The 22,478-nt window shown below is 37.8% G+C and overlaps 1 protein-coding gene across 14 annotated transcripts in view; it reads right to left on the bottom strand.

Annotated features, from left to right (window-relative positions):
- Positions 1 to 1,249: 1,249 nt before the first annotated feature.
- ESRRG (estrogen related receptor gamma) overlaps positions 1,250 to 22,478 on the bottom strand; it is a 386,503-nt gene continuing 365,274 nt past the window's right edge. For all 14 annotated transcript variants that reach the window (XM_075042636.1, XM_075042629.1, XM_075042635.1 and 11 more), the window contains 2 exons: positions 16,209 to 16,478; positions 1,250 to 4,950 (listed from right to left, as the gene is read on the bottom strand). In XM_075042636.1, the coding sequence (XP_074898737.1) occupies positions 4,706 to 4,950; positions 16,209 to 16,478 (515 nt within the window). In that variant the 3' untranslated portion in view covers positions 1,250 to 4,705. The remainder of the gene's footprint in view (positions 4,951 to 16,208; positions 16,479 to 22,478) is intronic.

Below are 22,478 nucleotides of genomic sequence, written 5' to 3'. Positions count from 1 at the left end.
TCCTTTGAAGAGGTGCTTTGCAATAGTTCAAAATCAGAACACTAAAAAAGGGGGAAAAACCAGTTCTGTGCACGCGTACCTATGTGCGTATGTACGTATGCCTGTGTACACAGCAGTGTCAACACTAAAAACGGATTTTGACCTCCTTTGAAGAGTCCACACGGGATTCATCTTTCTGCTGTTCTGCTGCTCCTCTTACTCCAACCCCCCCCTCCCTATTTTCTAGGATAGTTAAAATACAGAAGGTACTGGTAGCAGGGAAGAGGTGCCCCCCATTTCAAGGCATATTGCTACTGAAAGACTGCGAAGCACAAAAAGCCGCTGGCGCTGCCCCGGTACCTTGGCTGAAACAATTCCCGTCCCTGAGCACCATCGTTCTGTTCAGTAGCCTTTGTGCCATCAGCCAGAACCTCCAGAGAACGGCCAGCAGCGAAGGTGAGAAATACGTTGGCAAACACAACCGACAAAATACTATCAAGATAGGCTAAAAAGCAAGAAAAGCACACATTAGCACTTCTGCGATGGTTCCAGAAGGGTCCACAGGAAAGAGGGGCTGACCCCGAGCAACGGGGGCTGCAGCCTTTCAGAGGTAAAAGGCTGAGAAGCCATTTACTGCCAGTTTGCAGCCCGGCTGTTTAACCCCCCCAGATCTTGACAACTTATCAGTGGTCTTCATTAACACCAATCTATATTATTGCTCCGGTGGCTATTTACTTCCATTCAGAAAAGCTGGATCAAATAATACAGATTTTTTTTTTTTTTTTTCCCCCCAGAACACATAAAAGGAGTCTCCTGCACTAGGAAATGAATGATAGACTCGGTTGTTGATGGAGAAAGCAAATAAGTACTTCTAGATGATATTAATGTGATCTTAAAATAGTGGGAAAGTTTTCTTTTATGACATTGACAGAGAGGCAATGATTTTGAGTAATGCAGGTTGATGTGAAGATGCTTTAAGATTAAATAAGTGCTATATAAAGGCCTGCCAGCCTGAATTCTAATGTGCCATGAGACATTTTGCATATTTAAGAGTATGCAAAATGTCTTGTACCACACTGGAATTCATTCTGACAAGGCTTTATATAGCATTTATTTACACTCATATTGTACTTTAAGGGAGAAGTGATAACGCTGGCTCCTCTTTGCATGGAAGTAACAAAAGGTAATGCTAATTGCTCTGTTTCCTTCTCTGAAAAAGAAAATAAAACCAAAAAAACCCCACAACACAAAAAATAAAATAAAAGCAATCAAAAGTGGAAGCTTGTTTAATATTGCTCTACCATCATCCTGAAAGGCATAATAATTTGAGTTACACATCTGAACTGATTGGAGTTACAGAATCATATCTCCTTTTTGCATTTAACAATATATACAATATAAAATAAATACATTTACACAAATGGACATTGGTTGGAGCACACGGTATGATACACATCACAAAAATATACAGTTGATTGCTATACAGATGTGAAGCCCATCTACAGCTATAGACATGTTTGTTTTTATTTGTTGTTCTGTTTTGTTTTTTAACTACTGGCTATTATGCAACTCCTGGATTATTATAAGCAGTTTAATTTTTTTTGTCCTTTTGCGATCTTTGCACGATAAGACTGCCATAAAATGTTTTCCTAGGCAGGTAAACAGAGACGCTTAAATAATTAAAATACAATCACCAACACCCATTTTCTCTTCTATAAGAAAAATAGCAGTTTTAATTTTTTATATCTTTTTATGTTATCATTTAAATGCAAAATAGTGGAATAAATACAACAATCTGATCTGATTGAAACAAATGTGTAACTTCTGGGAGTTACACAATCATATTGCTTTAAATAAGAAAAAATTAAAAAATGAAGCAAAAATAGAAATTAAATCGTTATGGCTAAAACATACACCCTTTGAAATTTTCCCAACACTTCACATTAAGTAAGTGGTCTTGAAAGAACTCTTCTCCAGCAAGGTTTAAGATGAACAACATTATAAAGCCCGTGTAGTTCTTTTAGCTATGTTTCAGGTAATGCTTTTACAGTCTTGAGATACTTGTTCTTTTGCAGCTCCAAAAAATTACAGAAAATGAAAACTAAAGTTTGCACCGTGTGCCTTTAACACATCTCCATTTTTTGTGTGTTTTTGTATACTTCTAGTTGATTGGCTTTTGACCCTGAAGCCCAAGTTCTTTAATGTGATACAGCAAAAACAATATTTATATTATATATTTATATATATATAGTGTACTTGAACAGTAGCAACTTAAACCCTGCACAAACTTTCTGGAAAATAAACTTTTTTTTGCACTCTTACATATATAAATAATCTTATAGAATCAGCACCTTTTTCCCAGGAGTTGTATTTTTTTTTTTGACATTTTTCAAAAGGGATGTGCCAATTTCTGAACTCCTATCACAGCTATAAATTTCAAGTTATTGACCATCTGAATGAATTGCTAATGATGATTTACCTAGAATCACACTACAGTCACTTCTCTACTGAGAAAACACAATCTACAATATAGTCCCATATAGCTAATGATAGATACACAGTTTTTTTTTCCTAGCACGAGGCCGATGGAGCATCAGCCCATTGTTATTTTGTTTAAAGCACACAACGTAGCAATAGTTTTGGAAACTTGTCCGCACCAAAAAAGTTTTGCAACAACACAGAGCGAGTTAATAACAACATCTGAGAGATGATTGAATAAAAGCTATATTTACAGCGTTTAAAAATTAGACTTATCTATAATCTTGAAATATTCAAAGTTTTATTTCTAAGCTATACATTGGTATTCTATAATAAACTGTTACAGAAATTATCCCTTGTTTTGAAAATATTATGATTTCAGTGTGTATCTGTTCATAACGAGTATTTGTTTGGAGTTTTGATCTCTTAATTATTACTAGGAAGAACCTTATTACCAGTAAGGAATAGAATATACTACTGTAATCTCCTGAGGAATTGTACATCCAATATTGTCTCTAATTCTACCCTGTGTCTATAAGCACACACCACAAGAATCCAAACACCACAAGAAGAACAAGACAACAGTCTTTGAATGCAACATAAAAATTCAGAAAAGCACAGCAAACATGAAACATTGAAAAGCTGAACTACATTTCTTTTGTTTGTTAGGATTACAATTTTAATTACATCTGTGTACATAGAATAAAGATGTTCACATAGTACAGGGAGCAGCTACTAACACTGGTACATTGGTATAGCATTTGATGGAGGTTATTGTTTATTGGTTATTTAGCGACTGTAGTTTTCTGGGGGCATCTAATCGGTTTATACATTAGATTACACCTCGTAACAGTCTTGAAACTGACTGACTTTCATGCTGTGACAATACTGGTTGAAAAGCACATATACTGGTTTAGCTACTTGTTAAAGATTGCCATTTACAAAATAAAATCTAAATCAATAAATAAGGTATAGAAGTGTTAAATTCTTCAATTTGGTCAGAAGTCTACTACTCTGATTTCTTAATTTTGCAAACGTCGGCATTTGCCGTATTGCCTCTAAGCTACTATTGGTTCATAGGGTTTTTCTGCGTGTGAGGTTATAATTTTGCAAACAGGCAGTATCTCATTCATTTGCAACTGAAGCAGTTAGAAATCATGTAGCAACTATACCTTTGTACAGTCGCTGTCTCCTAACACCGTTACAGATTGGTATTTGACATGGAGTATTTATATGTTAGACTACTCGGATATACTGTAGGTGTAATCTAATCCTTTGAGTCAGTGAACATTTAGTTATAAACTGGAGCTCATGTTAAGAAACTGGATGTTTTGGACCAGACTGGCACACAACATAAATTGCATCCGTGATAATATGCACCTTCCCTTCGACTATTGCTTTAGTAAGGTAAATTCCCACATTAATAAATGGCTGAAAACTGGTAAAGCTGGTACAAAAAAATCTCCGTTAGTAAGAAGAAACAAAACATTTAAAAAAATCTTCCTTCAGGATTCATTTGTCCTTCATTATTGTTCATCATTGTTCAAGCCAGCACAAAAATGCAGTATTTCTTTCTCTTTAGTATTGCATGAATGAATAAAGCTTAAACTATTCCCTGAAAAAGTTACATTGTAGCTAACCTAAGAAATATCTGGAAGACTTGAAAAAACAATTAAGGAATCAAATGGCTGTAACTGATCTAGATGGAAAATGCAATGATAAGAAGCAGCCGATGCATCGTCGCTTAGTCGTCTAATTAGAGACTGCTCCTATGAAATCTAATACTGCATTCAGTCAGTTCATCGTGTTGTACTGTACTGCTAGGTACGGTGGTTCTCTCTTTGATTCCTTTGTCATTGGGGACATTATGGTTCATAATAAGTTCACTGGCATCCATATTATGGATTTCCATCCTTTGGCAGGCCTGGCTTCCATCTCTCTTCAATTAGAGACCTCTTTTAAAAAGTTCAGCAGCAAAGAAAAAAGAGAAAAGGAAAAAGGAAAGGAAAGAACAGAAAGGAAAAGAGAGAAAAGGAAAAGGAAAAGAAAAACTGCATCAGAAAGACACAGAAGAAAAAGTTGAAAGCTGCTTCACAGTCTTGCTGCTAAATATCAGTGCAGTCATTTTTTCCTTAATTAAACACTAAGTTTCTTTGCCATTATTATCGTGTTTATTTTCCCTTTTTTTTTTTTTTTTTTTTTTTTTTTTTTTAAAACGTGCATGATGGGGAAGCCCATGATGCTTTAGTCAGACCTTGGCCTCCAGCATTTCCAAAAAAAGTTTGTGCATGGGGACTTTGCCTTCCAGTTTGATGTTGTAGAAATGCTGCACAGCCTTGGTGGAGGTTTGCCTCAGAAGCGGGAGAGTCATCAACATCTTGCCTGCGCGACGTGGGTCTTCCATGTGCTGCCCGGCCTCGTAATCCTGCAGAGCCTCATGTAAGACATCCTGAAGTTTCTGCACTGCCTCAACATCCTCTATGTGCATTGAGTCTGCAAAACAAAGGAGCAACAGGAGGTTTCAGTTTGGTGTGCCGAAAGTCAGATACCGCTACGGCTGCACACCACTTTCACTGGTTCTGTCCATCCTCTTTCACAAAGAAGGAAGATAATTACCCACTAATTTCTATATTGACCTTCAGGGAAATATCTGGAACCACTGTGGAACTACAAATGTATAATTAACTCTTGTGTAAGTAATCCCCTCTCCTCATCCTCCTCAAATAAGTAAAACGGTCACCCTCGCTGCTCCATAAACCATCTCTTACAGTCACTGCTTTGAAGAAACGATAGTGCCAAAGGGCTGTATGAATTGAGGTCTGCGTTTTATCAGGGAAGCAAGAATGACTGCCTTGCTACTGAAAAGCTCGGTAAAATTCTGTGTCAGGCTCCAATGCTGTGGAGTTGGAAGCCATGGCCATTACCCACTGCTCAGAGACGCTAATCGCGGGATTAGAACCACTGCACTGACACAAGGGAAAAGCGGGTTTGATGTGATTTCCTGAACGGTTTAGCAAATTTTTTCTCCCTTAGGCACATTCAGACAGACAGGCAACACTTAGCATGTTCCCGAACAGCTTTTGTTCTGTGAAGCTAAGATCTCCTACAAGGTGTAATCCCCCTCTCGCACCCACTCAGAGGGTGGTTTATCTTGTTATTGTTGGGGTTTTGCATTTTTTTCTAAATCACTCAAAGCAAGCACCTCACCCTGTACCTTTCCAGGTGAGATGTTTTGGTGGTGCGAGTACTGAGTGACAAGCCTAGACACAATGCACACCAGGAACTAAACTAAACTGCTACATGACCCAGAAAGATTCAAGCAATGGAAGTGTGAAATAAAAAGAAAAGACCTAACTGAAATAACTGTAAAACCCTCAACAGCATAGATACAGAAAGGGAAGATGTCCCTGAGAACACGCAGTTACTGGACCACGCTGAGATGACTTCAGACGAGCAGCCCTGATTCTGACTTTTATGCAGTCATAAATGCCAACCGCCCCCCCGATATGGTCCAAAGTGAGGTGAAGGCAAGCAAGGAAGAGCAGTCATAGGTGAAAGAGCCCACCAAACAGCCCCTATCAGCTACCAAAATTTGGGGGGTCAACAGACTTACAGAGCCAATAAAACACCATATGAAAATATAACTGCTGCAAGGGGTACCAGTCCTAGGGACAGGCTACACTGTGCAAGCTTAGCTCAGGGTAAAACTGGGACATGGCATTATTAAGGTATATCCTTGCAAACTCTAGTTAGTACAACGCTGCTTTGCATCTTAATTTTTGCTTTTGGAATAAAGCTCCTGCTCCCAGACAGAGTAATGACTGAGGAGTTGGATGATAAAGAACCCACTGCTATCATCATTTCCAAGCCCTGTATTAAGCAGTCTGATGCCCTGCATCACTATTTTGACGGAGCCTCATGTTTTACCCTGTTGATGATAACAACATCAAATTTTGCACGTGCTTCAAATATCTGAATTACATTCAGTGAATTAAGATGCATCTAAGATTCATTTCCTAAAAGCTGGCGTGCAACTAGTTCCTCAGATAATTAGGCCAGATAGTAAATACCTCTCTCTTTTCAAACGCAAACATGTAAACTAAAACACAAACCAGTAAGTAATAGGTTAACAAAAATGTTCCAGCTTCTATTGTCAAAACAAATGTGCAAATTGAAAAGAAAAAAAATAAAAGTTACAGCTCCAGCTCTAAAACAGACACTTAATTATATACAAGTTTGGATCATTTAGCACGTTCTATTGATTCTGATGACAGTTTATCTGTTAATTACACATAATGGAGTCCTATGGGAATTTTACATGTTTAATAATTCTGAGTCTTAGTGAATACATGCTCTAAGAAGCATGCAGTTAAGACACGCACTGCAGGGATGTGATACTCCGCATCAAGGTGCACTGTGCTGAAAGCAGAGAAACACAAAAGTATCTCAGGGAAAAAGAAGGCTACTATGTTTTAAAAAAGATTGCAGGGAAATATTACCTCTAGCAAAATTAAGTTCTAATTAATGTGAGACCATTCCCCAAATCCATACATTTTTGATAGTTTTCTAATACGGCAATTCTATTAAATAATTCTGTGTCAATAAAGGAAAATCCCTGAATTCTGTGTCCTACAAACAGATGTAATCGCTACAGACATGCTAACACACACACACACAAACGTGACTGATGTCTTAAGCATAGTGTCCAGCCACTGGGCTTAATCTGGAATGCAAACTCCAAACAAATTGTCATCTTTACTCCCTGACTCTTTACCAAGTCCTTGGACATTCATCATTCTGCTATAGAACACACGATGTGCTACTCCAAATAGTTTTTCCATAAACCATGCACAGTTTGTGCAGAAATTACACATCTTTTCCTCCTTCCCCCCAGACCCACAGTGCCAGGGCCAGATTTGCTGGGGAACCAAATAGGAGCATTTTAGCAGCAACAAATGCTCGGCGAGTCAAAGACTAACTGTTCTTGTGATTTTTTTTTTTTACACCATACTGCATAAAGAGCTGGGTCTTGCCGGAGGACCTGACTATAAATGTTTAGTTTTTAAACCTGTACAAAACAGGTCTGATTCTTCCCAGAATCAGAATTTGTAACTGCAACCATGTTTGAGTTTGAAGATAGACTGATGGAGTCCAGACTAATATATTTTTCGCAGAGAGATGAAACTTCCTGAGATCTTTAGCTCTGCAGTTTGGATAGCAATTTGGCCTCCAGTGTTAGGAATACCTATGCTCTACATATTTCTTACACAGAAACTGAGTGAGGAAGGAAAAGAGGAAGAGAACACCCCCAGAAAACGCAAGAACTGAAGGTGAATCAAAAAATGCCCTCTGATACAGCTATTACACTCCATGCTCTCAAACTCTTCCATGTGTGGACAACATCTTAAACCAAGGGATCTTACCCTCCCCTTGCGGGGGTGATTGCATACCATCCCTCTGGTAATCAGAGCAATTGCTTACATGCAAAAGTAATAGTAGTAAAGCCTTTAATGTATTTGTTGCTGTCTTTGAAATCAATCAAACAGCTGGGAAGAATGTGACCAGCCAGCTCTCCGCTGGCCTAATGCGAGCACTCCGCTGCCAAACAGTGGTTCACGGAGCAGTTCAGGAAGCTGTGCCTTGGGAAACAGATTTTGTCACAGGAAACGGGGTAAGAAGAAAAAGCAGAGAGGGGCACTTCCAAACAGTGATTAAGACTTCAAACTGTTCTTTAAAAATGGTGATTTAGCTTGGAAGATTTAAAAATTATTTAATCAAATTACCATGATAATTTAACTTCCCATTTACAGAAAAGATTCAAACTAATTTCAGCTTTACCCATTCTAGGGTCTGCTAATGTTTAAATGCAAACTCACTAAATCTGTGCTATTTAATTAGACCATGATTCAGCTCACAGATTGCTCAGGAAAATATTAATCTCTACAAAGATTCTTCTTCAAGTTTTAGCCTTGCAGTCTGGAACTTCCACTTTATTCCCGATATTAAACGAATGTAGATCTTAATCCCTGAGGCATAAGCCTTTGAAAATAAGGAAAATGGTTTAAAACACTGAACTAGCCAAGGGGAAAAGAGGAGAAAAAATAAAAGAAAAGAGAAATCTTTTCAGTAACTACAGACTGGCAGATGTAGAAGTGAATTCAGAGCAGGTTAACTTATTGCTGATAAACCCAATCCTCACTAGTAAGAAAGGGCAATGTCAACAAGAACCACTATAATTTAAGGAAATGCAGAGTCTGCGTGACAATCCAGAAATAAAGAAGTAATTCCACAGACAATATGAAACTGAATTATAAGTTACATAAAAAGATTTTGAATGTTCTTCCTATACCAAGAAAAACCCTTTTGTTTTGTTTTGGGTTGTTTTTTTTTTTTTTCCCCAGCGGCTTTGTAGACAGTCTGAATTATTTACAATTACATCCTACACAGGTAATATCCAGAGGAAACCTATACTCAGATGTAATACATTTAAAAATCAGTGCCTCTATAAACAATGAAATTAAACAAGGCAATTTGAAAGTGTTGTCATTTGAAAGCAAGCAGGAGTTGATAGTAAATGCCCTGCAAAAAAAAGGATCCCAGGCTGGTGAAACTGAAGAGCTCAACAGACAAACACAAGACTTGTTGATACAACGTGCTGCTGAGAACACTGGATTTCAGTCTAGCAGGGGGGAAAGTTGTTACTGATTGTGCTGCGATAAGAGAGAGTGAGATCAACAAATGAGGACACTAACTCATTGAGCTATGCTTGGAGAACCTCGTCCTATCCTTGCGAATGCCTTCTTTCACCATCACGGGATGGGAAAATAGAATTGTACCTCTTCTGATCAGCCAATTGATTGTATAGTTGTGCAGAAATGGGAGAAAACTAGAGTTCTCATACAAGAAAAACACCACAAGGTCCAGACAGAAATTCAGATTACAATTTACCTCATTTACAATTCAAGCTTCATCTCAAATGCAGCAAACCAACATTCAGCCACCCAGGAATCATTTAGAACATACCACAAGGGGTGACAACTAGCTAAGGATTGGAAAGCACCTGAACTGAGGGCAAGGAAACCTCTCAAAATACTGCTCTGAGGAAAGTTAAAGGTTGGTATGTATGTATTTTGTATATAACATCACTATGAAGCGGTAGAAACCCAGAGTCTCAAATATAGTATTTCTTCATTTCAGAAAAATCAGGCAGCATAAAGGAGGAAATTATTATAGTGAATCAAACAGCAGGGAGTATGCAGCAGTGAATGCACACATTAAGATGCTGAGAAAGCACATCAGAGAGGCAAATATCAACAAGTACTTGAAAGACAGCAATCGTTGTGACATTTGTGATTCTGTATAGCTGAGCAGTTCACAAACCAAATTGGATAAATCAGGTTAGAAAGTTGTAGGATCCTGGAAGAACTGGATGGGATGAAGAGTAAGAACAGCAGGCAAAATGTTTTTTGCTTTACGTAAATACAACAAAATCCTAATCTGGATTATGTCTCAAGTGAGAGGAATTTATTATCTAGATTGTATTCCCAATCCAAAACCCCCCCCCCAAAACACCTCAGCATTTACTGACAGGTCAACTTTTCTCAGAATTACAGAACCCCTTCATCTCCTGCCCGAAATGTATCCCAGATTTACACAGGGCAACTTACATTTTTGCAAAGTGCTTGCCCACATTGTGTTTCTGTGTCATTTTTATGAGAAACACAACACAGTGACATTTTAAAAAGCATATTGCTTAAGATAGAAGCAACCCATGGAAACTGTCGATAGCAAATCAAACTAGGTTCTTGGTTCCCTCACCCAGCAAGAATTCCCATCCTTTTCCAGTCTAGAATTGAAATTGCCCCAGATACTTACTTTGGTCCTTCCTGTGTAGGGTCAACAAATATACTTAATTTTGACCACCTATTTGCCTGTCTTTCCTGAACAAAACTATTTGCTGGGGTCTGCATGGTTAGTCTAAGAGACAAGCACATAGAAAACCAGAATTATTTTCCCTTGCAAAAGATGACAGCAAAAATGGTCTGACATCCGGATTATTCTACTGGAAACAGACAATTGAATTGAAATGTATGTTGGAAATTGAAGAGGAGTAAATTAAGAATTCCTTGTCCATAGGAATTATAGGCAGTGGAAACCAAAAAAGTAAAACAAAGGCTTATATGATTGATTTTAGTGAACAAAGCCTTAGTCTGGATTGCACTGGTTTGGCCTACTTTTAAGAAGAGACATGAAAACTGAAGCCTCAAAGCAGTTTTTAAAAGACAGTAGGAAACGAAGATGTAGTAAGAAAAGAAATTACTCCACGCAACACACCTATTTATTTCAGGGACTAATTGGATTAGCAGTGAACTAAAACCACAGGCATAAGGTAAGTTAAAACACAGTAAACTACCTTTTTTTTTATTCCTGAAATGGCTTACTTTCCACTAGGGTAGGTAGTGAGGGCAATAAATAAAGGAGTATTTCTGCAATGCAGAACAAATTGCATACTATGAACCAGTTCGAGCACCTACTCAACAAGGCTACGAAAACTCTGGAAAGGGGGGTAAGATACCAACTAAAAGAAAATGTTGAATGAATGCTTCCGAATCCTTTTTATCCACTACAAGATACAGGTAATGCTATAATTATCATTGAGAGCCCCTAGTTTAGTGCTGTGGAAAAGCAGGATGAGTAACAGTGAAGGCTAGCAATTGCATTGGTGACACAGCAGTTCAGATCATTGCTTTCCTACCCAGAAAAACCCCCTGTCAGCACAGAGCTGGCCCCCAGCAGACGCCACACAGCGCTCCCCTTACAGTCCTGCCCCAGCAGTAAGGAACCTGCGGCTCCGTCCTCCCACTGGCCACTGGGCTGGCTTCGCTTCTTACCCTTCGCGGGTCGCAGGCTGCTAACACGTAAATAATACCCACCTATTTCATCTTATTTACATGTTAGCAGCCTGAGACTCACTAATATCTCAAAGTTATTCAGTTACTAGACCAGAAAAAGAAAAAAATAAAAATTAAACCATTAATTAACTCTGCTACCATTTGCTTAATGCTATTGTTAAGCAAATGGTAGCAGTTATTTATTTTCTCTAAGAATTGTGGGTGCCATCTATTTGATTACATGAAAATGAAATATGAGGAGGAAACTGTGTTCAAGCAACATCCTGTTCTAAAAATTTGTTTCTATGCTGTACCACTCTCTACACACAATTACATGAGAGAGTTAACAGACCTTGATATTTATATTTGGCAAAAACCCCATTGGTAACACACCAGTAACACACAGGTATGTGTGTATATATATTATATATGCCTATTCACAATAGCTACATTTTGGTAATGAATTCTAACAGGAACAAGATGACTAAATAATATAAAATTAAAAAAATAGGCATTATTAGAAACTAAATATAGTATGTTGTGACATAAGGTAAGCCACTGTCTACACTGGGAATAAAGATGATGTTCTGTGGAATAAGTGATTTATAGGATCCTACCAATTAATTTTTATTATGATAATATTATTTAATGGTGATAGCCTGATTATACTGTTTTGGTGGCTGGAAAGCTAAGTAAGTTGTAAGAACAAACTAATTTTTTTACAAAGATAGATGATCATGTAAATTCACTGGCATCAATGTTGATCTGTGCTTCATTTTGCTAAAATGCACAAGATACTTCTTGGTTCTAACTCCTTCAGTACTGAAAGGGCGCTGGGTGTTTTTTAGGAGAGTTAATAAGAGAGACCAGAAATTGTGATGGTGAGCAGAGGACAGCTAGTATTAGCGTTTAAGATTAAATTTTCAACAGTGCATACATACATAGGGTTATACTTTTAAGTGCCTAGCATCCACATTTGGGTCAGATTTTTCAAGATGCCAGCGTTCTATTAGGCACATACACACAGATCAGATTTTCAAATGTGCTAATGTATTTTGACACTCTAGTTCCTTATGTCAGGTCATAGATGGGAACTGAGCTTCTCTTAAAAATCTGGTCTCAGTTGTGAGTCTTAAGCTCTTCTGCAACATTTGGCCTGAAGGCACAATTTAGTCCTTACTGATTAGGCAATTTCAAAAAACTGCTCACCTGCAACTCCCTGTTTAGTATTACCTAATCGATACATGAAAGCATTTTCTAATACAAAAGAGACGAGCAGGTCATCTTTTCTGTGTGGGAGTGTTCACGTGTGCGGGTACGCACTCGTGTACACGTCAAACATATTTTGGAAATATTTCACCTTCCCTTACACACGAGGAAGTAATTGGTACATGCATGTTTTGGAAACCATTCAAAGTTGATTTTCTGCGTGGGTAAACAAAGTGCTCATTGGTGCCAGCTTGCTTCATTTGGGCAGTGTGCAATGGAACGCAGGGCAGTTGCATCCTGCAGCTTCGAGGTACCTACTTGCATTTGTGTAGACAAGGTAGAGAAAGAAGGAAGGGACTTGTGATCCTGACAAGACAACAGCAATGCTGTGGTGCGAGGGACTTCTCTGGAGTTCAAGCATAAAGGCTGCATTAATTACTATGCAATCAATGCAGATACTTAAAGCTAACCTGATAAAATTCCATATTAAGCACTACATATTAAATGTTACTGTTGAAATCATGCCTGTAGAGACTTTAACATGCACAGGACTGAAATGTCTATACATTTCAGTATTGCGATCTTATGTATGTATTTAAACTTTTCAGATGCTATATGCACTCCATTTGAAATCAGTGACAATCTACGAGGTTGATACATCTTGCATTTCTGGAAATTTATAGAAGCAGCATGGCATTGGCCAACCCTCCAAAAGGAACATCTGATAACGGCTGTCACAGAATCTCCCTGAAAAACGGCTCCTCCTCCCCACCTTTTAGAAACCAAATGGCAGGATTATCTCAGATCAGGTACTGCACAAATAGACTCTGCAGGCCTAAAGAAAAGTTAGTTGGGGTGTTTTCATGCTCACGATACTAAGATTTGTTGGCCAAAACAAAGCTTGTGGTATTTATTCAAACAAAATACAATCAATATGAAGACAATCTACAATTTCTTCCTCCTGCTTCTATATACTAGCAGGGAAAGTACTATGACACTGTATCATAAATCACTAACACAGATACAGAGCTATAAAACCATCTTTGTCTACTGTTTACAGTAGAGTCAACCTGGGAATCTTTCTAGACAGGGTGGATATGGCAAAAAAGTCTGAAATGCCTAGGATTTCTTATTATACTTCATCCATTCGTTCTACAGCTATAAAAAGGCTAATATATTTTAAACCAGAAAAATAAATAGTGTAAATTTTGGAAGAAAGCAGATGTAGCAACAAAATATATTAAAATGTGAATTGCTAACCAATTGATTTTATAACGGCATTTTCTTTCTTTTTTTTTTGGATATAGCTGCATTTACATTAATCAAGTTCGTAGTTATGTGAAAATAAACTATTTCTGGGTTTGTCTATAAAAAAAGACAAAAACTTTAATTTTACTTTAATTTCAATTTTGCTTTGATTTTAGCAGCATTTGTAAATTAAAACACTAGGGATCTGATATTTTTTGATAGGCTGTAATTCTGCAGGTGCTATTTTACATCTACAGGTTAGCGTAGCTACAGCTGGTAGAAGTTTGGTATCTGCTGCATGTATAACCTGAAGCTGAAATGTTGAATGTCAGCAGTCAAAACATTCTGTTGAAAGGGAAGTTGAATGGCTGGGCTGCTTTTTAACGCCTCCTTGCAATAGTTTCATTTTAAAACAGCAGGTTTATTTCCTTTTAAGATGTGGGAAGGAAACTTTTTCACTTGAATGTGCCCTGAATTTTAGTATGCTGAATTGTATTTATCTCTGACATTATCCTGGTTGTAATTCCCAGCAAAGTTAATGAAGCTATAGAAGATTTTGATAACACTCTGTGCACAATATATGACTAAACTTTTTTTGGGCAGCAGTATCTTTCATTACTACTTAAACACTGCATGTCTTTTTTTGTGTGTGTGTGTGGGAAGGTGTGAGTGGTATTTAACACCATATCCCCATATTCTAGCCCCTTATCCTTTTATCAAGTAAACTATACAAATATTTCTAATTCAGTCTTTGAATTACAGAATCAAAATAAATGCAAAAAAAGTCTCAATTTAGACTTGTAATTCCAGGTAACTTGCTTGCTCTGTTCATTAAGCATGACTAATTTGGGGAAAAATCCTTCTTGTAGCTGCAAAGCATCCTCTAGTGTCTATCTACAATCATCAAAAATTATAAACAAATCTTCAATTAAAAAAAAATTTGATCTTTGAGAGGCGTTTCAGCATTTTGTTTATTCTGGAAATAAGATAATATTCTAAAACTAAGGGCAGAGTTAGTGGGGTGGAGAATATTTTACAAAGAAACTAATAAGCATTTTGGCTTTGCATGTTTTTGAATTATATTTCCAATTAAAAATGCAGAGTGCTAAATCACATTACAAAGACAAATAGGAAAGTACAACTTCATTGTTGAAAACAATTTCCCTCCTATCAATCTGAGGATTCATGCATCAATATTGTAGATGAACTGTTAATTACAAAATCAATTAAAAAATTATTTCTAAAAACAGTCACGCGTCCTGGCTCTCAGGGGGGCAATTTGGGCAGAAGGTCTCATCTCACTAGGACCGCGCCAAATCACAAGTCGTCATCCACAAGTAAGCAAAAGCAATCTGGTTTTTCATTTTTCAGCGCGGCTGAGCCCAGCCTGAGATTGATCGTCACATATGGCCCCAGAAAACAAACTGTCAATACCTTGAATGCTGCAGAATTTGAACAAATAGCCGTCCGCCCATTCAAGCCACTCATTGCATCCCATTTAACAGATTTTATTGACAGTTTCCTTCTTGTAATTAAAGGGAAAACTACTGGCCAGCAACCAAGATAAAGTTCAAAGATAGGGTCAAAACAAAAGCAGATGGAGGGGCACGGTGTGACTGTCAATGGAACATAGCATCAGAGCATGTTATTGACACACAGGTATCTAATGATCGGCACGTCATTAAAGAGGGATCTATCGTGAACTTTATGCAAATGCTAAAAGGGACTTAAGACCACAATAAAGCATTAAGGAGACACAAAAGGAAAAACAACAAAGCACAAACGATTTTTACTTATCTGACAGTATTCACTGCTTCAGCACTTTTAAATTCAAATGCAGGAAAAAAATTCTTTCTGAAATTTTTAACCCTTGCTGCACAGGTAATAATTTTTGCAGAAGCATTCTCATAAATGCAGAGGATCCATAAGGTAAGGTGTGGTCCTTGTGAGATTAAATAAGAATTTCCTCCCTCCTCCCCTATGCTGAATTCACCCTATCAAACAAATCAGTAGCTGCCTTTAAAGAGAACGTATATAGCATATCCTCATGCATCCTTTCTGTTCATTTTAATTGCAATGATTATACCTGTCTGGATTATGGAATGGATTTAGGAGAACAACATCTATATTCACTTGAAGGCATCTTTGCCTGTAAAATACTCTCCAAATCATACAGGGCAGTATTCTCCACTCCCTTAGGAACATATTCCACAATTACTTAGAACCAGAAAGTTCTTTTTAGTTTGAACTGCTTTGTTTGTTGTCTTTTAGACTAAAGTCTGATCAGCAATTTCTTATTCTAAACCCATGTTTAAAACAAGCATGCAGAAAGTATTATGGAGAAAAAAAAAAAAAGAAAGCAACATATTAAAAATGTAGCAACCGTCATGCCACTCTGCCAACCTGAATTAGCAAGTGCTATAGCTTTGAGGGTGACAAACTCTTCTTTCTCCAGCTTCATGCTCTTGTACTTCTTTACCAGCTGCAGTATGGCATTGTTAAGGTCAAGAAGGCCTGCCAATTTGGATTGGTCTTCATCCATAATATAATCTTCAGCATATACGAGCTCATCCTCAAAAGAAAGTGACCGGTATACAACACCGAGAATCAAAATTTCCATCCAAGCACTCTGCAGAAGGCTCATCTGGTCAGCTAGAGACAAAGTAGAGAATCCTGAATAGGAAAAAAATACAGGAAAAATATTAAGCACGTTTGGATTTGTCAAAAATCTGCTCCTCTGTTTGATTTATTTTTATATACAGTGTGATAAAACATGTACGTCCTCTATTATTCTCCCTTCTGCTTTAGTGCCCCTCCTCCCCATCCTACTACAGGAAAGTGTATCAATATAAAATCAAAGGTTTTCTAGTCAATGTATGAAGTTATAAACAATCTGGAATTTGCAGGCTCTTTCTGTAAGAATCATATTAATTTGGGGAGTATTGCAGTGATAGTCTGTGATTTGTATGATGCTGCCTTTGTTCTGAAATACTCATGCTTAGTTCTAAAACCTGATGCTGTGAAACAGGGATCTGATGACTCTGCTCATCATTACTATAAACCAAGAAGGATAATTTAGGAGACAAAAAAAAAAAACCCACCCTTTTTTAAAAAGTGAAGATTTGATGTTTTAATAGAATTAAGGTGATTATCACAAAGAGGAAAATTCTCTTTGAACTTTAACCTCAGGGGAAAGAGAAGTAACACCTACCCTCCTCAGAAAAGACGGTAATTACTTCTGTAACGGCTCCCGCCTCTATTACACTTGTTGAAATAACAGGGCGGCATATTGAAGTGCCAACTGAATAGCAGTCACACCATCCTTTTTCTGAGGGCAACCAAAAATTTAATAAATGCCTCTTAATGAATTTAACTTTTGCTTTTTTTCTCCACCCCCCCCCCCCCCCCCCCGCCGCTGCCTTTCCTAATAGGATCACTAAGGGCAAACATCTTTACTGCCTTACCTATTCAGACTCTTGTTTACAGTACCTGTCAATTTATTATATCAAACTGCTAATATCCCAATCACATTAGGAGCTACTAAACAATATGGGAGAGGAAGTGATTTTCCTGGCCTGTTGGTGAAATGCAGTAGTTTGCCAGTTGGCACCATCAACCGCAAGTACTTAATAAAATCATCAAAGGGGATTAGTCAAGCTTTTCTTAAAGGGTCTTAAGACATGTCTGAGGCTTTCATTTAGTTGTTTATGAAGCTGCTTACATGTCCTTTGACAGGGTTCCTGCTGTAAGAACATTCTTTTTGGCGTTCAATTACACTTAAATGCATTTTTCTGTTTTGAAAGTCAAGAGTTACAGTCAAGCAGGAATATATCATAAACTGGCAAATCTGCAAGGCATCTACTCCAAACAAGATTTTCTCTCTAAGCACTAAGCAGCAAAACTAATACAATAAAAAAGAATACCCCACATCCAAACCACCAGGCATCCATAAAAAATGAAACATAAAACTGGCTGCATGCTCTCTCTCTCATTTTTCTCCCCCCTCCTTATTTGTTTTCATTTTCTCTTACTGTCTTTTGAGTCTTGTGATAGAACTGTGGCTCTCTGCCTTCAAAAAAACCCAATAAAAACTGAGCCAACAACAACAGGAAACCCTTGAAGAGGTGACAATGGAAAATAACACATCTACGATTAAAATAAGTAAGAGGGAAATGGAGAAGAAATAATCATTTGAAAGGTTATAAGGAGGAATTCATGATTTCAATTAGCTTCAACATTTCTGTTCCTTCCCGTCTTTCAAGAACCAGTTTTTCTGCAGTAGCAGATGGACAGAGAACGTAGCCTGCAGCACCGTCCTGTGACAGCCCCATTCTCCCTCCCAGACACTGCTGTTAGTAAATAGATTTACACATTCTCCAATCTCCACACATCTTTCTGCCGAATAATTAAAAGCAGGATGATTAGTTTATTGAGTGGAAGGAGGAACTTTTTTATTGAGGTCCATCCACGATTTTATCAGGGCCAGCACTTTTACGGTTGTCATGAGGGTGCAGGCATCCAATTTTTCTTATCTGCCTGATTAATACAAACGCTGTTTCAGGACGCATTAATTAACAGATACAAATCTACGTTCTCATGGAAGGATCAATACAGAGAAGAAAAGAGGCATCAATGTGAATTTAGTGCTGATGATGGAGAAGGCACTCTATTGACATTTACGTGCATAGAAACTTTAAAGTTGCAGTGGAGCCCTTTTGTCCCTGTGATTTACAAATTAACAATTTTTCAGGTATAACAATGTTTCACACACTTTGAGGAGTTTAATTAAGCAAAAAGCAATAAAATCAGTTTTGATTAAAAAAAGTTTAACCTGCAATTTCTCTCTATTTTTTTTTCTTCTGAAAACTCCCAACTTCCTTCTTTTATTTACTTATCTATTTTAGCACAGGTTTGTTTTTTCCGTTTTTTTTTTAAAACAAATAATGCTATGTTTCAATAACATTTATTGTGTGCCACAGCCAAAGGAAATTACATGTGGCCTGTGAGGGGGAAAAATGGGATGTTGTCTATAATTTATTGTACTGCACTCCTGAAAAATCTGCATTCTGATGCAGTAAATATACTAATTGTTTTTATATGACACATAAAAAAATCAAGAGTTTTTTACATTCTAGAAAAACTAGCAAATATAAACCTCACTGTTCTGCTCTCAAATAATAAATCAAATAAACACGATTATTTTCTTCCTGATCGAAGTAACTTTCCCTTGAAAGCCTGCTCAGTGAAAGCATGTTTTAACTTTTAAAGGCATCCCTCATGGGAATGAAAAGCTGCATCAAGTTGTAATTAATCTGTTTTTGTTTTGTTTTGATTTTTCAGAAAATGTGAAAGCATCCGGCATGTCTCTTGTATAACACCAATGCCCTTTTAAAAGATGTTCAGCAAGTCACAGTTGAAAGAATAGATTACACGGGCATATGTATTTATGTACAGAGATTTATTTTTAAGTGTTTGGAAGAGGTTATACTTATTTCATGCCAAACTGTGCTCTGATTCTGTGAGCTTTTGTTATATGAATCCCCTAGATCAACCACATTGTGTGACAAGTGGACATTTTCTATTTTAAAATGTAACTATTTTTAAAAAACTCTCCAAATTAGACAAAATACACTTCCAGGTTTCTCGAGCAGTGTTAGCCTCCCCAGTCACAGCTGTAAGCTCTTTCCAAACGGCCCGGAGATGCTGCAGGATGGTGTGGTTTTGAACTTTGCCGTGCATTGTGGGGGTCCTTAACCCTTAAGTGTCTTGCAGGTCAACATTTTAAATGTAGAACTGCATAATGGCTTTTTAAAGTACAATGTTGTGTACCTTCTTCCCCCTTAGCATGTACCATATTGGTGACAACTTTGACCTCTCTCCATCTCCCTCCCCAAGTCAATGCCATTTAATGTATCTCAGGCATTTGCTAGCAGAATGACTCTGTACCTTGACCTGCAGTTAAATAGCATGTTTATCTGCGATACAGCTCACTCCAAATAAACCAGATGACAGTTTGCAATAACGTCATTTGGAAGGATTGAAAGGCTTCTCAAGAGTCAGGTACCCCTGAGGTAAGAAGCTTGAAGGAAGCATGTTTTGTGCCAACCCTCCTGCCATCTTCTACTAGATGCTCGTGCGCTTGACAATGATGCCATGGGCACTTGTCAAGATTTTTTTTTTTTCTTTTTGCCGAGCAAACTGATGCACTTTGCAGTCAACTTACAAAAAAGGCTAAGCATTTGAAAGTGTGAAGGGCAAAAAATATCTGACGGCTAGTCTTCAAAAATACACTTTCATTTCAGAAAGCATAAATGTTTATTTCCTGAGCTGAGTGTTGACAGAAATAGGCTGCAGCACAGGCATATGAATTTAACCCCTGGTAGGCATTCTTTTCAGTGTGGTTTTTATGTGGCTGAACGCAAGCATTGTAAATCTACAGGGTGTCTCGTAATATCAGTTAACAATAGCATTGATTTGCTGGTTACAGATTTTCTTCCCTCCTTTTTTTCTTTCTTTCTGCTCCTTTCAGGGACTGTAGTGTTTCTTCAGCTAAAAATAGATACTTTTCTACAAACAGCGTATCGCACTCAAATTGTAATTATGCTGTAATGACTCACTGAGATCACAGAGTGTGGATTGAGAAAAGGTTGATTGAGCAACCGAACATATGCTTGGTTTTTTTTTTTCCTTTCGCATACCAGTAAACCTGAAGCTCAAAGGAAGCAGAAATAAATAGGTAAAAAGGCCTTAGCATTTTTATTATGGGAGCAATTGGCGGCGAGCTGACTGCGCTCTGTAGCGCTCAGCACTCCAAGCCAGCTCCAAACACCCTTCACAGTCTCTTAGACGGGGCTGTTTAAACCACAGATCTTTTCAAATCTCAGCACATGCACTGCTTGCTCTCTATTTCACACCGCACACAGCTCCATGGTAAGCAGGGTAAATCTTTTATATTCCTGAAGACCCTTTCCTCTACTTCATTAAGATGGACTTCATGGACACTAACTCACTAGGGGCTAGAGTGAAGCAGCTGCAGATGGTCAAGTGCCAAAGTAAGATCTGTGCCTTGCACACAGCACTCCGAGACCTATTGGACAAAAAAAGGCAGCGGCTGGACTTAGCCTACCATTATTTTGAGCCTTAAACTTTTGATGCGATGCCTACATCAGGCTACTCTGACTTGAATCCTAGTTTATTTCACTTTGCAGGGAATGAACTTGCCTTCCTCTCTGTTACGTTGTTTAGAAATCCAAATATTTGATCAAACCAGGTATGAAATTGTTGGCAAACCTGGGAGTTGCTCGCTTTTTCTGATAAACACCTCCCATTTATTTTACCAGTTGTTTTTGTGAATGTTAGCTTTATGAGTAAAATATTGCTCCATCTTGCCCTGGTTTGTACTTCAAATATCTTCATTTACATTTTGTATAATCAAAGCTGTGCTTGAAAAGGACATGTTTACTAGTGTGTTGCAGATTCAATATATTTACAGAGTTGAAATACCAGAGCTGGATTTTTAAATTATTTACACTTAATTTTGATAGATTAACTTCCTTCTAAATGTTCTACGGGTACTGATGTTTCCAGCGCAATTTCCTGATTTCAAAAAGTGATGTATAGTCACCACTGTCAAAAGAACAAACTGACGTTGTAAACACTTTTTAAAAAAACTTTGCTTTCAGCCCAGATTACTTTATTTAGAGAGTGAGCGGCCTCATGGTCAAATGACAAACAGTGGGCCAAAGGCTTATCCCGGCTGCACAGAAGTGAACGTAAAGAAACTCCGCTCCATTTCAAGATCAGACTTAGGTCCAGTGTGCTCTTGGATGTACAGCTGTCACTCCACCCTCCTCTCCCTTCCTGGCACACTCTCAGCGCTTGCCCAGATCCATCGTACAACTTCAGCTGGCTTCCAGGGATGTAAACAAAGGCCAGGGAAATTTCAGCAGTGAAATTTCTGCTAGGGCTACATAATATTTTCTAGACATGATCATGGTATTTGCTGAAGGAAACCTTCATAGCCTGACTGCCACCTAATATTATTCTCTCAGAAATCCAAGGAAAAGGATGGCATGATTCACTTTCTTTGGGTACATCTAGAGCTGAGTGTCCCCATAGATCTTAATTAAGAGATCCTTTTTATTATATTAATCCAAGAAAAAATGGATTTAACTGCATTTCAAAATACTCTGTAGTCTAAAAATATACGTCAAGACCCACAAACATTTCAGCTATTACGAAAGCCATTAAACAGAAGGAGAGTGCTCTCACTAATCACTAAACATATTTCACAGATTATGGATGAAATTTGGTGAAAGCTGGAGCAGAAACAGATACGACTCATTATACCAGAGTGAACCCTTTTTTTTTTTCCCCCTTTTTCTTTTTTTTTTCCCCATACCCATTTGCACATGGAGCCCCTGGTTGAAGGGCTAATAACTGCATGTGATGACATAGCAAGCTGAAATTTAAGTACAACTGAGGATTTCCGTGTGAAAGGTGTCAGCTCATGAAACAAAAAGCACAGGTATTTACCCAAACTTGAAAAATCACAAATTAAATCCCAAAGCAGAAACTACAACTGACCAGAAATATAGCCAAAGGCTCAACTTAACGCTGTTTGCTGGATTCAACTTCCAAGCTATTTAGAACTGATGTGCTACAGTTCAAGTT

Source organism: Buteo buteo, chromosome 12, assembly GCF_964188355.1.
Source record: "Buteo buteo chromosome 12, bButBut1.hap1.1, whole genome shotgun sequence".
NCBI classification, from domain to species: domain Eukaryota; kingdom Metazoa; phylum Chordata; class Aves; order Accipitriformes; family Accipitridae; genus Buteo; species Buteo buteo.
Note: the sequence above shows the minus strand (reverse complement) of the source record. Positions and strands in the feature narration are given on the sequence as shown.